The 15758-nt window shown below is 45.7% G+C and overlaps 1 protein-coding gene across 4 annotated transcripts in view; it reads left to right on the plus strand.

Moving 5' to 3' along the window:
• Positions 1-2755: 2755 nt before the first annotated feature.
• The window catches only part of TRMT61A (tRNA methyltransferase 61A), a 35938-nt gene continuing 22935 nt past the window's right edge, over positions 2756-15758 (plus strand). The window contains exons 1-2 of one of the 4 annotated variants that reach the window (XM_075129894.1): positions 2756-2776; positions 5825-6189. In XM_075129894.1, the coding sequence (XP_074985995.1) occupies positions 5859-6189 (331 nt within the window). In that variant the 5' untranslated portion in view covers positions 2756-2776; positions 5825-5858. Of the gene's footprint in view, positions 2777-3341; positions 3493-3647; positions 3878-5824; positions 6190-15758 lie in introns of those variants that run through there. The other 3 variants (XM_048855404.2, XM_075129893.1, XM_048855406.2) reach the window with 3 other exon arrangements.

Here is a 15758-nt window from a genome sequence, read left to right on the forward strand (position 1 = left end):
ACTTCCCACCCGCCATAAACGTCTCCCCCTTACTCTCACAGATATTATGGAGCACACAGCAAGCAGCAATATCAATGGGAATGTTGGTTGCACTGAGGTCTAATCTAGTCAACAAACAGCGCCAGCGGCCTTTAAACATCCAAAGGCACATTCTACCACCATTCTGCACTTGCTCAGCCTGCAGTTGAACTGCTCCTTACTACTGTCCAGGCTGCCTGTGTACGACTTCATGAACCATGGGAGCAAGGGGTAGGCTGGGTCCCCAAGAATTACTATTGGCATTTCAACATCCCCAATTTTAATTTTCTGGTCTGGGAAGTAAGTCCCTTTTTGCAACTGCTCAAACAGCCAGGAGTTCCTAAAGATGTGAGCGTCATGCACCTTTCCCGGACATCCCACGCTGATGTCAGTGAAACATCCCTTGTGATCCACCAGTGCTTCCAGCACCATTGAGAAGTACCCCTTGCGGTTTATATACTGGTTGGCAAGGTGGTCCAGTGCCAAGACAGGGATATGTGTTCCATCTGTCTCCCCATCACAGTTAGGGAACCCCATTGCAGCAAAGCCATCCAGTATGACCTGCACATTTCCCAGAGTCACTACCCTTGATAGCACAACGTCAGTGATTGCATTTGCTACTTGGATCACAGCAGTCCCCACAGTAGACTTGCTCACTCCAAATTGATTCCGAACTGACAGGTAACAGTCAGGCTTTGCAAGCTTCCACAGGGCTATAGCCGCTTGCTTCTCAACTGTCAGGGCAGCTCTCATCTTGGTATTCCTGCGCTTGAGGGTGGGGGAAAGCAAGTCACAAAGTTCAAGGAAAGTGGTCTTACACATGCGAAAGTTTTGCAGCCACTGTGAATCATCCCATACCTGCAACACTATGTGGTCCCACCAGTCTGTGCTTGTTTGCTGGGCCCAGAATCGACGTTCCACTGTATCAACCAGCCCCACTGCCACCATGATGTCCCAATTGCCACAGCCCATGCTTTCAGGAACATCTGTGTCCATGTCCTCATCACAATCATCCTTGTGCTAGCTCTCTTAGCCCAGTTCTGCACATACTCCAGGATAATGCACGAGGTGTTTACAATGCTCACAACAGCAGCGGTGAGCTGAGCGGGCTCCATGCTTGCCATGGTATGGCATCTGCATGGGTAACTCAGGGAAAAAGGCGCAAAGTGATTGTCTGCCATTGCTTTCACGGAGGGAAGTGCGACTGATGACATGTACCCTAAACCACCCTCAACAATGTTTTTGCCCCATCAGGCATTGGGAGCTTAACCCAGAATTCCAATGGGCAGTGGAGATTGCGGGAACTGTGGGATAGCTACTCACAGTGCACCGCTCCAGAAGTCGATGCTAGCCACAGTATTGTGGACACACTCCGCCGACTTAATGCGCTTAGTGGGGACATACACAATCGATTGTATAAAATCGATTTCTAAAAATCGACATGTATAAAATCGACCTAATTTTGTAGTGTAGACATACCCCAAGATGGCTCAAGTGCTTTCTATTTGTGTGTACCCTTCCCATTCAAGGTCTCTGGGGCTCCTTTGCAAACAGAAAATGAAGTATTCTTCTACTCTTTCCTCTCTACAGAGAAATTTCCCATTGCCACAGGCCCATGTATAGGTCTACACCAGTGATCTTCAAACTTTTTCCATCACCCCCCCCCCCTTTATCCATAATGAAACCTGTCCATGCCCCCAGAAGAAGCACAGTCAGGAGGCATGGCTGGAAGCAGGGCCAGAGCCATGGGCCGGGTCCAGAATGTGGCTGGGGTCAGGAGCCAGGGCTGGGAGTGGGGTCATGGCTGGGGCCTGTGTGCTGTGATTGGGGCTGGGAGACAAGGCTGTGGCCAGAGCTGCAGCTGAAGGCAGGGCGGGAGCGGAATGGGGACGGAGTGAGGCTAGGTGGCACTCCCTCCCTGCCCCAATGGGGACCGGCCTGGGTCCCGCTGTGCCCTCCCCAAATATTCCTCCATGCTCCCCTGTGGGGCGTGCCCCACAGTTTGGAGACCACTGGTCTACACACTATTTAAACCTTTAACATGCAATTTAGGTGATGGTGAGAGTTTATCACTCTTGGTCTTTAGAACATTGATTCTATTTCTCCTGAATTAATGTCTTTTTTCCCTATAGCCTATGTAATGGCTAGTTGTCATCAGCTCTTTCCCAGAATTAGATCCTTTGTATAATAGCAATGTATTCTAGAGAACTTATTTCTGAATTCTGCCTATTTTCCTGAATAGTTAGCATGAAATCTTGATCCCATTGAAGTGGGCTCCATAGAAAAGCATTTTACAAAGGAGGTAAGTATCATTATTAATATTGAAAGAATAAGTCACTGAGGCTCTGTGTGGGTGCAGGAAGCTGCCTGCACAGAGCTCAGTGTGGGATCAGAATCCTGTTGCATTTCATGGGCCAACCAGAATGAAAACAAACTAGGCAAATTCACTTTCATGCACTAGCAAAATGTTGCAAAAGCCTGTTGATTTTTTTTTTATTTCAGGAAAAAATGATATTACTAATAAGTTTAGTAAAATCTGTTCTTTTAATACAGCCACTACATTTTGGACCCAGACTACTTCAGTGTTCTTTCATTCAATGTCCTCTAAAGTCTCATTGAAACACAATGCAAAGTCCTTCATCAGCACAGGGAGATACTATTAAATACGCCCTTTCAAGGGATCCAGAATGAGCCCGTTCCCTCTTCCTCCAGTTGAGCAAGAGTGGGCAGATTAGATCTGAACACACAGCCAACTCCGGTGAGTTCATCCCTGTGGCTCTTGGTTTAGGGGGCGGGTGCATAAGGGAGAGACCCCTGCAATGACAGCTCAGGCTCTGATGTGAGTGAGACTCCCAGGACCAGGGCTTAACTGGTAATGAAAGAGGAACCAGGGCTCAAGCAATTTTCTTTTACTTTAAGAACTTACATGGCAAACCCAGCCGTGCGGGGGGGGGGGGGGGGGGGAGGCTATGAACTGCTAAGCCTAGAAGTGCCGGGCTCAGCCCGCCCACAATTTAAGCCCTGCTGAGGACTGATCCTCCCCGAGACAAGCCCACCGCAGAAACCTCCTGCTGATAGGAGCGCTTTAAAAATGCGCCTTACAGGGAACCCAGAATGGGGGAGTCTCCCCCGTCCCGGCCAGGAGCTGGGGGGGGGGCACTCGGGCTGCTCCCTGGGGCGGGGCTGTCCCCGGGTCCCCACGTGCCGGGAGCGGGGTCCGGAATTGCAGCGCTGCCGGGGAGGTGGCAGGGGGCCGGGCTCCCCGCACTGACTCTGCTCCCGGCGGGGTTGCTGGGCCGGCAGGTGCCAGCTCGCTCCGGCGCAGAGGGCTCATGGGGAGGGAGGGAAGCGGAGCGTCAGCAGCCTGCGACCAGGGCGGAAGGAGGAAGCGGGGGGTGGAGCACCACGTGTGTGAGCCGAGCCGGGGCCGGTGGCTCCTTTAATGTCCCCGCCCGGAGGGGGAAGCCCAGGCAGGTAAAGGCACCGGGTGGGGCGGCTGCGGCTGGGGGAGGTGGGTGTTGTGTTACCCACACGCACCCACTGGCCTAGGCTGGGGGACTCTGGCACCTGGAGAGGGGCGGGCACCCTGCGGCAAGGAAGGAGCCTGGGCCATGGGGGGAAGGAAGGGGCTGGGAGACCGTGAGGCCAGCTCTGGGTCATCTGTCCCCCTGCTCGCCCCACCCTCGAGTCTCCCCCCTTGAGTGGCCAATGTTAGCTTGACCCGAGCTGCCTTGAAGCATGTCACTGCGGTGTCGTCGCGAGCTGGACCCTTCGCAGCTTAATGCTGCTGCTTTCTAATCCCTGCAGCATCTTCCTGCCTCCCCTCCCCGCCTCCTTTATTTGAGCATCTAATTCTAAGGCAAGTAAATAGAGAATCAAGTTAACTAACTCTAAAGTGGCCTTAAAGCAGCCATTAGGTTTTCAAAACTGCTCTTAGCTAATTTGCCTCTAGATTCTAGCAGCTGAGTTTTTGTGTTTATAAAAGGTAAGTAGATAAAGCAGTTCTTCCTCTAGGGCTCTGTTCAGGAGTCAAAGATTTCCTTTGCTTACAGGCCAAGGAGGATGATTATAATAAACGCTATAGCTGATAGCCAAATATTGGATCTCGTGGCCCACATATTTTATAGGAGTGTTTGTAAAAGAATGCTGTGTTTCAAACCCAGATGAGGGACTATGCAAGGCACCATAAATGTTATGCCTTACTTCTCTTTTCTTCTCTTCCATTTGTTGCTCCTGGTTTGTGCACCAGATTTCTGTTTTTATAAGGGGGAGTCTCTATTTTATATTGCACAATTTAACCCTTCAGTAACATGTAAACAGCTACTTTTCCCCAGTCTGCAGCTGGAGATACAAAGTCCGTTTGGGAAAGAACTTCTTGAAGGCTGGAACTATTTTTGGTTTACAGGAATATAAAATATTTTTTTCCATTTCATAGCTCAGATTATTCTAGCTTTATAAAGTTAAGTAGCTAGTCACTCAATAAATACAATGGAAGAAAAACTGCAACTACGGTATATGCACAGCAACTTGAGAGTTAACTACTTCTATCGTTGCAGGTAGAAACCAAAACCCAACAGTAAATAACCCGATATCTTGGGTAAAAAGTATATCCAAGTTACCACATCAGCTAAAATCCACAATTAATTGATATTTGATAGCTGAAAGTTAACAGCCCCACAAAGCTTTACTCTTCTGCTCTGGCTTTTAAGTTCATGGAAGACTGTTTAAAGATACATATTTGTAAGTGGTTAATTGTTTAAAGGGATCACATTAAGGCTCTTGGATGACCTGACCTGAAACCTTCATGCCAGGGGAATCCCTCACTCCATTTAGTCTCTATTTTTAAAATCGAACATGGGCCATCCTTTGGTTATGTTGAAGCTTTCGTGAACCAGAATTTGAAACCAATTGAGTAGAAATTTTCCCATTAACTTCTATCCATGGTGTCAAAAGCTAAGCTTGCCCAGTTCTAGGGGTGGCTCTTGCTCTGGATAAAATGTTTGTTGTCTTAAGTCATAAATCACCAAAGAGAGAGAACAAAAGTCACTGCCTAGCAGGCATGCTTGAGAACTTGTGCAGTGGGGTTTAATAGACAGCTACAGTTCATATTTCCTTGTAGCTCGCTCTGTAACAATGTGGAACAAGCTGAAGAAAGAATTTGTTTGCTTAAACTTGTTTAAAATTATAAATGCGTTCAGTGTACAATGGGACAAATGTTGGTCACGTTGAAGTCAATGAGAGCTTTTTGTGGGCAAGGATTTGGTCCAGTGTCTTTTGTTACATTTCTAAATGTTTCCAGAACTACGTTAAATTTAGTAGCCATTTTGTGTATAGTTTCTTCAAGCTTTAGATATAGAACATGACTCATAGAATATCAGGGTGGGAAGGACCTCAGGAGGTCATCTAGTCCAACCCCCTGCTCAAAGCAGGGCTAAGCCCCAATTTTTGCCCCAGATCCCTAAATGGTCCCGTCAAGGATTGAACTCACAGCCCTGGGTTTAGCAGGCCGGTGCTCCAACCACTGAGCTATCCCATAATAAGCTATCCCATAGCTCAGTGGTTGGAGCATCGGCCTGCTAAACCCAGGGTTGTGAGTTCAATCCTTGAGGGGGCCATTTAGGGATCTGGGGCAAAAATTGGGGCTTGGCCCTGCTTTGAGCAGGGGGTTGGACTAGATGACCTCCTGAGGTCCCTTCCCACCCTGATATTCTATGACATATTCTTGCTTTTATCATTCATAATTCCATATAAAACTCCATCATGGTCTAAAGGTATAAAACTCTCTTGTATGTTTCTTTTCCTTTAGGTGAAAATATCCAGCCGACTAGAAGATTATCACAATGAGTTTTGTTGACTACGGAGATACGATAAAAGATGGAGACACAGCTATTGTGTTCTTGGGCCATGAATCAATGTTTCCTGTGAAAGTCCAACATGGCAGTAAAACTCAGACTAAGTATGGGGTCATTAGACATTCCAGTGATCTCATAGGCAAAAGGTACGGCTCAAAGGTGACCTGCAGTAAAGGAGGCTGGGTGTTTATTCTTCATCCAACCCCAGAGTTGTGGACTATGAATCTTCCCCACAGAACACAAATTCTTTATTCAACTGACATCTCTTTAATCACCATGATGCTGGAATTGAAGCCAGGATCCATAGTGTGTGAATCAGGTAATAGTTTTTAATAAGGGATTTTAGTATATTAACTCGGGGGTTCTCAACCTTTTTCTTTCTGAGGCCCCTCTAACATGCTATAAAAACTCCACAGCCCACCTGTGCCACAACAGCTGTTTTTCTGCATACAAAAGGCAGGGCCGGCATTAGGGGGTAGCAAGCAGGGCAATTGCCCAGAGCCCCACATGACAGGGTGCCCCGCAAAGCTAAGCTGCTCAGACTTCACCTTCAGGCCCGGATGGCAGGGCTTGGGGCCGCTGGACTTTGGCTTTTTGCCCTGAGCCCCAGTGAATCTAATGCCGGCCCTGTCTGGTGGACCCTCTGAAACCTGCTCGTGGTCCCCCAGGGGGCCTTGGATCCCTTAGTTAACCCAGCAGTTCTCAACAACACTTTAACTAGCAACAGACTTTGTTTTAAACTTTATATAGATAGATATAGAATTGTTCTGTTGCTGCTAGAGCCTTCCTGGCCTACAGCTTGAATAATTCTACTTCGTTTATAAATGTTAGCAAATGTTCTGTTTTTCTGTACTGAAAAGACACTTATGTGACACTTATGTGGCGGGGACCATGTGCAGAAGCGTGTGTAACAAGGTTATTGAGTTAAAATAAATAATTTTATACTTTTTTCCCTTTGGGGGGTGAATTAGTTTTTTTTTTTGGGGGGGGGGGGGAGGGTTCCTTGGGAATGTGCCAGTTTCAGACGAAATAGTTCAGTTTGTTTACATAGTATTAGGTGTGGGGGGAGTTGTCTACAGAACAGCTTATCTGACAAACCTCAGATATAAATCCTACATTCTTCTTCTAAAATAACTTGAGCATTGGTAGAACTTATACAGGTTGAAAAAGAAAACAAAACGGTATGGGTTAAACGGGTAATACGTGGGATAAAATGGGAGCGTTCACCAGGCCACATAATCCACATATTTGGCCTTTCTTACACTATGTATGTGCTATATGCAGTACTGAAACAGCACACAAAGGTCAGCTGCAATGGAATGTACAATGGGTGGTTTGATACCAGTGGTGATCTGTGCACTATGTTCCACTGCTTTTCATACAGATGATTTTAACCCTCTGAATGGATTAGTGGTGTGTTGTGTTTAGCTTGTAAAGTGTGCTTTAAACATGATAAATGCTAGGCTGTTGCTTGCGATGCAAAAGGGGAGTTGTTGTATTTTATACTAAATGTTCATTATCATATTGATTAAATATATTATATGATGCTTTAATATTTTTTTTTTACTGCAGGCAGCATTATTAGGGCTACATAATAATTTCCTGCCATTTGATTACTTTCCAGTACTGTAGGGGAAATATATAATTTTTATTAATGTATATAGCTGCCTTTCTTTTTGAGGGATTTATTCTGTTTGCCTCCATTGAATCATTTTGTAAACCTGCTTGTCCCTTGACTCTCAAGAGTAGATGCATAAAAGGAGTGCACAATGTTGTTATGCTGTATTTTTGGTTAAGGTTTCCCATTCCCAGTCTTGCATAATAATTGGCAGCCTTTTAGGCACGGCTTTTTTTTCACACGCAACTAAAATTTCATCTGTCATTCTGTTTCAGATTTGTGGGTCAGGAAATATGATGTGTATATATTTAACCCCTGAATACTGGAAACTAGTATTTCCAGATGCTTAAGGCAGTATTGCACAAGCCCTTGATTCTGCAGAAACTCTGAACCCCACAAGTCCAGATTCTAGTTTGTACAATGGTAGTCTTAGGGCTGGAATTGCAGAGTTGTTGTAGATGTGTTGGTCCCAGGATATTAGAGAGACAAGGTGGGTGAGGCATCCACATGGCCAGGAGGGCACAGAGGCAATGTGCCATAGCATGGTTTGACCTGGCTAATGCTTTTGGATCGATGCCCCATCAGCACATTTTTGCCACGCTGCGAGAGTTCAAACGTATGCCTGAAAACTCTCTCCAACTGGTCCGGGAACTGTGTGAAGGCTGCACCACCACCATGTGCTGCACGGAAGGAGAGACACCCAAAATTCCTATCCGTAGTGGCGTGAAGCAAGGCTGCCCCCTGAGCTCCATCGTTTTCAACTTAGCCATAGAGCCGCTCATTCGAGCGATCTCCAGCGGTCTAGGTGGTTTCAATCTATGTGACAACAGAGTGAATATCCTGGCCTACGCAGACAATCTGGTCCTGATTGCAAACAACCCCGAGAGTCTCCAACAAATGCTAGACATCACCAGCAAGGCTGCCAACTGGATGGGATTCCACTTCAATGGCAGGAAGTTTGCATCCCTGCATATCAATGGCAGTAGAAGGGATTCAGTCCAGGTGACATCTTTTCAGGTCCAGAGTGAACCCATGATCTTCCTCGAGGACAGGCAAGCATACCAACAACAAGTTTCTACGTCCAGCAGACATCTGAGGATACTATCGCAGAGATCCTACGAGATGTGGCCAGGATCGACTCCTCCCTACTGGCGCCATGGCAGAAGATCAACGCCTTGAACACCTTCCTGATCCCCCGTATTTCATTCGTCCTGAAGGGATCTGCCATGGCGAAGGTACCTCTGAACAAGGCAGACAGCACCGTCCGGCAGCTGGTGAAGAAGTGGATGTTTCTCCCCCAGAGGGCCAGCAATTAACTGGTGTATATCTTGCACAGGCAGGGCGGCACCAACGTCTCTCGAATGGGTGATCTGTGCGATGTTGCCGTGATCACTTCCGCCTTTTGATGTGCCCGGACACCATGGTGAGGAACATCGCAGAGAGTGCTCTGCAGGTGCTGTCAAGAAGCAAATTGCCAGAACCCCCTCCAGCCAAGATGTCACCACTACCCAAGTGGCTCGCTGTAAGGTGAATTTGGAAGAGACAGGGGAGACTTTGCTTCGCTCTGGACTCGTGCCTGCAATGCTACGATGACTGGAGAAGCGTATCTGCTGCCACTGGATGTGGTGCAAGGAACACCAGGAGCTAGGAGTACTGGTACCACAGGTGAAGAATACAGATCACGCTATCATCACTCCAAGAGCTAGAACCATGCTGGAGAGGACCTTGAAGGATGCCATCCACTGCCAATACGTGGAAAACCTGAAACAAAAGCCGGACCAGGGCAAGGCGTTTGAGGTGACGTGCAAGTGGGACGCCAGCAACGACTTTCTCCCTGGGGGCAGCTTCACCTGATTTGTCGACAGGAGGTTCATCCTTAGGGACTGGCTCAACTGCATCCCACTGAACGGAGCCGTCTGCCATGGGAATCGGGACAAGCGATGCAGAAAGTGTTGCTACGCCAACGAGACACTACCCCACGTCCTATGTAGCTGCAAGCCCCATTCCAGAGCTTGGCACCTGTGACACAACGCCATCCAAGATCGCCTGGCCAGAGCCATCCCGCCACCCATGGGGAAGGTTGCTGTAAACTCCGCCATCCCCGGAACCGACAGCCAACTGTGACCGAACATCGTCATCACCAACAAGGACCGGAAGAAGATCATCATGGTGGACATCACAGTGCCCTTCGAGAACAGGACCCCGGCCTTCCACGATGCCTGAGCTCGAAAGGTAGAGAAATATGCCCCTCTGGCCGAAACCTTGAGAGCTAAGAGTTACCAGGTCCAGACACACGTACTGATTGTCGGAGCCTTGGGAGCATGGGACCTCAGTAATGAGTGAGTGCTGAGAGAATGCGGAATCAGTCAACGCTATGCTCGACTGATGCGGCAACTCATGGTGTCTGATGCCATTGGGTGGCCAAGGGACATCTACATAGAACACATCACTGGCCATCGACAAGGAGGAGTGAGCTAGAGTGCCGATGAGAAGCGCAGTCAGGAAAATAACAAATACTTTCCTCATGGACTGTATTTTCTAAATGGACAACCAACCTAATTCTCAATTAGTGAGGGACAGTCTCCACTCGCTGATATATTTTGCTTTCCACAACCAAATCTCGGTTCAACTTTTCACGAATGATGTACCCAGGTATTCAGATTCTAATACCAAAACTGTATTGTTAAATCTATTCACTTAAATTTTAGTTATTGCTGATTATGTATCATATAACTTTAAAAAACTAACTTTGTATTTGTGGATAATCTAAGCACTAAGTACAGACACTCTTTTTCCAAACTATGTATTATATAATTTTTTTAACATTAGCTGTAATAAAATTTTTAAATCTCTTACTGAACCAACTTCTGTTTGTGAATGTATAGCTGGAAAGTTTGTCTCTGAGCTCTTCCTCAGGTCAGGGAAAGGTACTCTCAATGTCACAGCTAAATACAAGGTGGAATAGATTGTTTAGTAAGTAGTTAACACACATTCTAAAAGACTGTTCAAGATGTTGTGGGCCGTTAACAATAAACTGGGGGTTAGTGGGTCACAGATCAAATCAGCAGACAAAGAGGGTCATTGTAGTTCTCAGCCATGATGACTATATCAATGAGGTCAGCCAACAGCTCTGACTCCACTTATTATGAAGAATTCGAAGATTCCACAAGACAGTTCACCCAGGAATTTAAGGATATCCTCAAATCCTTCCCCAGACCACTCCAGGAGAAACTCTACAACCTCATCACCCATGATCCCACACCAAGAACCTTCTACATGCTTTCTCAGATACACAAACAAGGGACCCAGACAGACCCATCGTGTCTGGCCATGGCACTCTTACTGAATGAATATCAGGACTCTCAGAAACCATCCTCATGCCACTCATCACACAAGGGACCAGCTTCCTCCAGGACACAACCGACTTCCTCCACAAACTCCTCAACATTAACCAACCATCCTCAGAACACCATCCTTGCCACCATGGATGTCACCTCCCTATACATCAACATCCCTCACAATAACTGTGTCACTGCATCTATTTCATCCTCACCCGTAACAATTTTACACTTTATCCAAACCATGGGAACAGCTATGAGTACTAAGATGGCTTCCCAATATGCCAGCCTATTCCTGGGCCACCTTGAGGAAGAATTTCTGGACAAATGCACTATGAAATCAATTATATACCTGAAGTACATCAATGATATTTTCATCCTCTGGACAGACGACCTACATTCCTCATCAGTTTCCACTACATCTTCAACAACCCCACCTTTTCTCCACAAATTTTTTCCATTTTGACCATTCTAATAGCTAACTACTATACCTGTGGCCTGCAGTGCCTGAAGGGTTGGTTGACTGTTGATAAAAGAAAAAGCATTGCTCCGGATTCATTTGGTTACTCCTTGAAATAAGTGAATTTATTTAAAAAAGGAGTACTGGTGGCACCTTAGACACTAACAAATTTATTTGAGCATAAGCTTTCGTGAAGTGAGCTGTAGCTCACGAAAGCTTATGCTCAAATAAATTTGTTAGTCTCTAAGGTGCCACTAGTACTCCTTTTCTTTTTGCGGATACAGACTAACAGGGCTGCTACTCTGAAACCTGAAATTATTTAGAAGCACAGTGCAAGTGACCAGAAATGACAATTTGAATAAAAATGTTACAAGTATTGACAAGTAGGGGCGAGGCTGGTATGATGTAACATACTTTGGTGCGATCCTAAATCAGACTATATTCCAGCAATCCTAAATAATTAGTTCTAGATTAACCTTTTGTGGCCTAACAGGAAACAAGCCTGCAGTGATTAACAGAAACAAGCCAGGAAATCTAGTCTAGTAATTACATTCTGAGTCTGCTTCCTACTGATGCTGGTATTATATGCAACTAGAGCATTAACGACCATTTGGCTTTTATTTTACTTTATTTTATATTGCTGATGTAATAGCAATGAATGGGTCAAATTTTGCTTTGTTACACTGCTGTAAACAGAGAGTAACTTGACAGACTGCAGCAAATTGCTCTGCATTTACATCAGTGAAACAGAGTAGAATTTAGCTTAATGTTTATATTAACAGCTGGTGTTGAATTTCCTCATGTCTTGTGTCATACCCATAAGACTGAAATAAGGAGGGAAAGATAAAATGCTTTCAGTCTGAAATGAAATGGAATAAATTCTGCATAATACTATATCTCAAGCAATTTAAGTAAAAGGATTTTATTTTTCTTTTAGGGGGGGAAAAATAAGATGACTAGAATCTTTAATTTTGTACCATTGAGTCTTGGAAATGGGTTTAGATTAAAAAACACAGTCGTGATATAAAAGTATTACTACAGCTTATTTTTCTACTGACTTTATTTTTAAAGAGTAGCTTGCTGCCAGTATCTCCAGATATTTGCCCTACTATTAAAATGATACAAATGCACTATTCCCAGGTTTTGAAGGATCTAGGAATCTGGCTGATGTCTCATCTGTGATACTTAGTGGGTGAACCTTTCTCTTCCCCATCTCCTGCTGCTATCTAAATTTAAAAAATTTATGTTTTAACTATAGCCAGAGCTACCTTTTAGAGTTAAGGTTACAGTAGAACCTCTGAGTTACAGACACCTCAGGAATGGAGGTTGTCCGTAACTCTGAAAGGTTTGTAACTCTGAACAAAACATGGTTGTTCTTTCAAAAGTTTACAACTGAACATTGACTTAATACAGCTTTGAAACTTTACTATGCGGAAGAAAAATGCTGCTTTCCCGTTATTTTTAGTAGTTTATATTTAACACAGCACTGTATTGTATTTGCTTTTCTTTTTTTTCTTGTTTTTGTCGTCTGCTGCTTGATTGCATACTTGCGGTTCCAATGAGGTGTGTGTTTGACTGGTCAGTCTGTAACTCTGAGGTTGAACTGTACTTTTTAGAGTACTGCTCTCAGAATTGGGTAACTTCACAATGAGAGAACCTTCAAAAAGTCAGATACAGGATACACAGTCTGAGCTTTGCAGAGAAGAAAGAGACTCAAGATAGCCCTGAGAGGGTTAAAATACCTGTCTGTTGAAAGTGGCCTTTTCTCTCAGACTTCCATCTCTGTCAGGTAGCTTTAATCTCAGTCAATCTCTATACTTGGTAATTGCTGCATGTTGCAAACTATGTCTACGCTACAAAATTAGGTCGATTTTATAGAAATCGATTTTTAGAAATCGATTTTATACAATCGATTGTGTATGTCCCCACTAAGCGCATTAAGTCGGCGGAGTGTGTCCACAATACTGTGGCTAGCATCGACTTCTGGAGCGGTGCACTGTAAGTAGCTATCCCACAGTTCCCGCAGTCTCCGCTGCCCATTGGAATTCTGGGTTAAGCTCCCAATCCCTGATGGGACAGAAACATTGTCGAGTGTGGTTTTGGGTACATGTCATCAGTCGCCCCTCCCTCCGTGAAAGCAATGGCAGACAATCGTTTCGAGCCTTTTTCCCTGGGTTACCCATGCAGACGCCATACCACAGCAAGCATGGAGCCTGCTCAGCTCACCGCTGCTGTTTGTGAGCATTGTAAACACCTCGTGCATTATCCTGGAGTATGTGCAGAACTGAGCTAAGAGAGCTAGTACAAGGATGATTGTGATGAGGACATGGACACAGATGTTCCTGAAAGCATGGGCTGTGGCAATTGGGACATCATAGTGGCAGTGGGGCTGGTTGATACAGTGGAACGTCGATTCTGGGCCCAGCAAACAAGCACAGACTGGTGGGACCACATAGTGTTGCAGGTATGGGATGATTCACAGTGGCCGCAAAACTTTCGCATGCGTAAGGCCACTTTCCTTGAACTTCATGAGTTGCTTTCCCCCACCCTCAAGCGCAGGAATACCAAGATGAGAGCTGCCCTGATGGTTGAGAAGCGAGTGGCAGTAGCCCTGTGGAAGCTTGCAATGCCTGACTGCTACTGGTCAGTTCAGAATCCATTTGGAGTGGGCAAATCTATTATGGGGACTGCTGTGAACCAAGTAGCCAATGCAATCACTGGCGTTGTGCTATCAAGGGTAGTGACTCTGGGAAATGTGCAGGTCATACTGGATGGCTTTGCTGCAGTGGGGTTCCCTAACTGTGGTGGGGAGACAGAGAGAACCCATATCCCTATCTTGGCACCGGACCACCTTGCCAACCAGTACATAAACCACAAGGGGTACTTCTCAATGTTGCTGGAAGCACTGGTGGATCACAAGGGATGTTTCACCGACATCAACGTGGGATGTCCGGTAAAGGTGCATGACTCTCGCATCTTTAGGAACTCCGGGCTGTTCGAGCAGTTGCAAGAAGGGATTACTTCCCAGACCAGAAAATTACCTTTGGGGATGTTGAAATGCCAATAGTTATCCTTGGGGACCCAGCCTACCCCTTGCTTCCATGGCTCATGAAGCCGTACACAGGCAGCCTGGACAGTAGTAAGGAGCAGTTCAGCTGCAGGCTGAGCAAGTGCAGAATGGTGGTAGAATGTGCCTTTGGATGCTTAAAAGCTTGCTGGGGTGTTTGCTGACTAGGTTAGACCTCAGCACTACCAACATTTTCATTAAAAAGAAAAGGAGTACTTGTGGCATCTTAGAGACTAAGAAATTTATTTGACCATAAGCTTTCGTGAGCTACAGCTCACTTCATCGGATGCATTCAGTGGAAAATACAGTGGGGAGATTTATATACACAGAGAATATGAAACAATGGGTGTTACCATACACACTGTAACAAGAGTGATCTGGTAAGGTGAGCTATTACCAGCAGTATCGGGGGGGAGGGGGGGAACCTTTTGTAGTGATAATCAAGGTGGGCCATTTCCAGCAGTTGACAAGAACGTCTGAGGAACAGGGGAGGGGGGAATAAACACGGGGAAATAGTTTTACTTTGTGTAATGACCCATCCACTCCCAGTCTCTATTCAAGCCTAAGTTAATTGTATCCAGTTTGCAAATTAATTCCAATTCAGCAGTCTCTCATTGGAGTCTGTTTTTTGAAGTTTTTTTTGTTGAAGAATTCCACTTTTAGGTCTGTTATTGAGTGACCAAAGAGATTGAAGTGTTCTCTGACTGGTTTTTGAATGTTATAATTCTTGACGTCTGATTTGTGTCCATTTATTCTTTTATGTAGAGACTGTCCAGTTTGGCCAATGTACATGGCAGAGGGGCACTGCTGGCACATGATGGCATATATCACATTGGTAGACGTGCAGGTGAATGAGCCTCTGATAGTGTGGCTGATGGGATTAGGCCCTATGATGGTGTCCCCTGAATAGATATGTGGACACAATTGGCAACGGGCTTTGTTGCAAGGATAGGTTCCTGGGTTAGTGGTTCTGGTGTGTGTTTGCTGGTGAGTATTTGCTTCAGGTTGGGGGGCTGTCTGTAAGCAAGGACTGGCCTGTCTCCCAAGATCTGTGAGAGTGATGGGTCATCCTTCAGAATAGGCTGTAGATCCTTGATGATGCGTTGGAGAGGTTTTAGTTGAGGGCTGAAGGTGATGGCTAGTGGCGTTCTGTTATTTTCTTTGTTAGGCCTGTCCTGTAGTAGGTAACTTCTGGCTCTGTCAATCTGTTTCTTCACTTCAGCAGGTGGGTATTGTTCCCATTGTTATTGCTGCTTGCTGTGTGCTCCATAATATCTGTGAGAATAAGGGGGAGATGTTTATGGCGGGGTGAGAGGTTAAGGCAAAATTGCTCAGCGGCTGATTTTGAGCAGCCAGACACCAGGGCGATTGGAAGAGCACAGCTAGGTGTGCTGCGCATCAGAGA

The sequence above is a fragment of the Caretta caretta genome, chromosome 6, assembly GCF_965140235.1.
Source record: "Caretta caretta isolate rCarCar2 chromosome 6, rCarCar1.hap1, whole genome shotgun sequence".
In the NCBI taxonomy this organism is placed as follows: Eukaryota; Metazoa; Chordata; order Testudines; family Cheloniidae; genus Caretta; species Caretta caretta.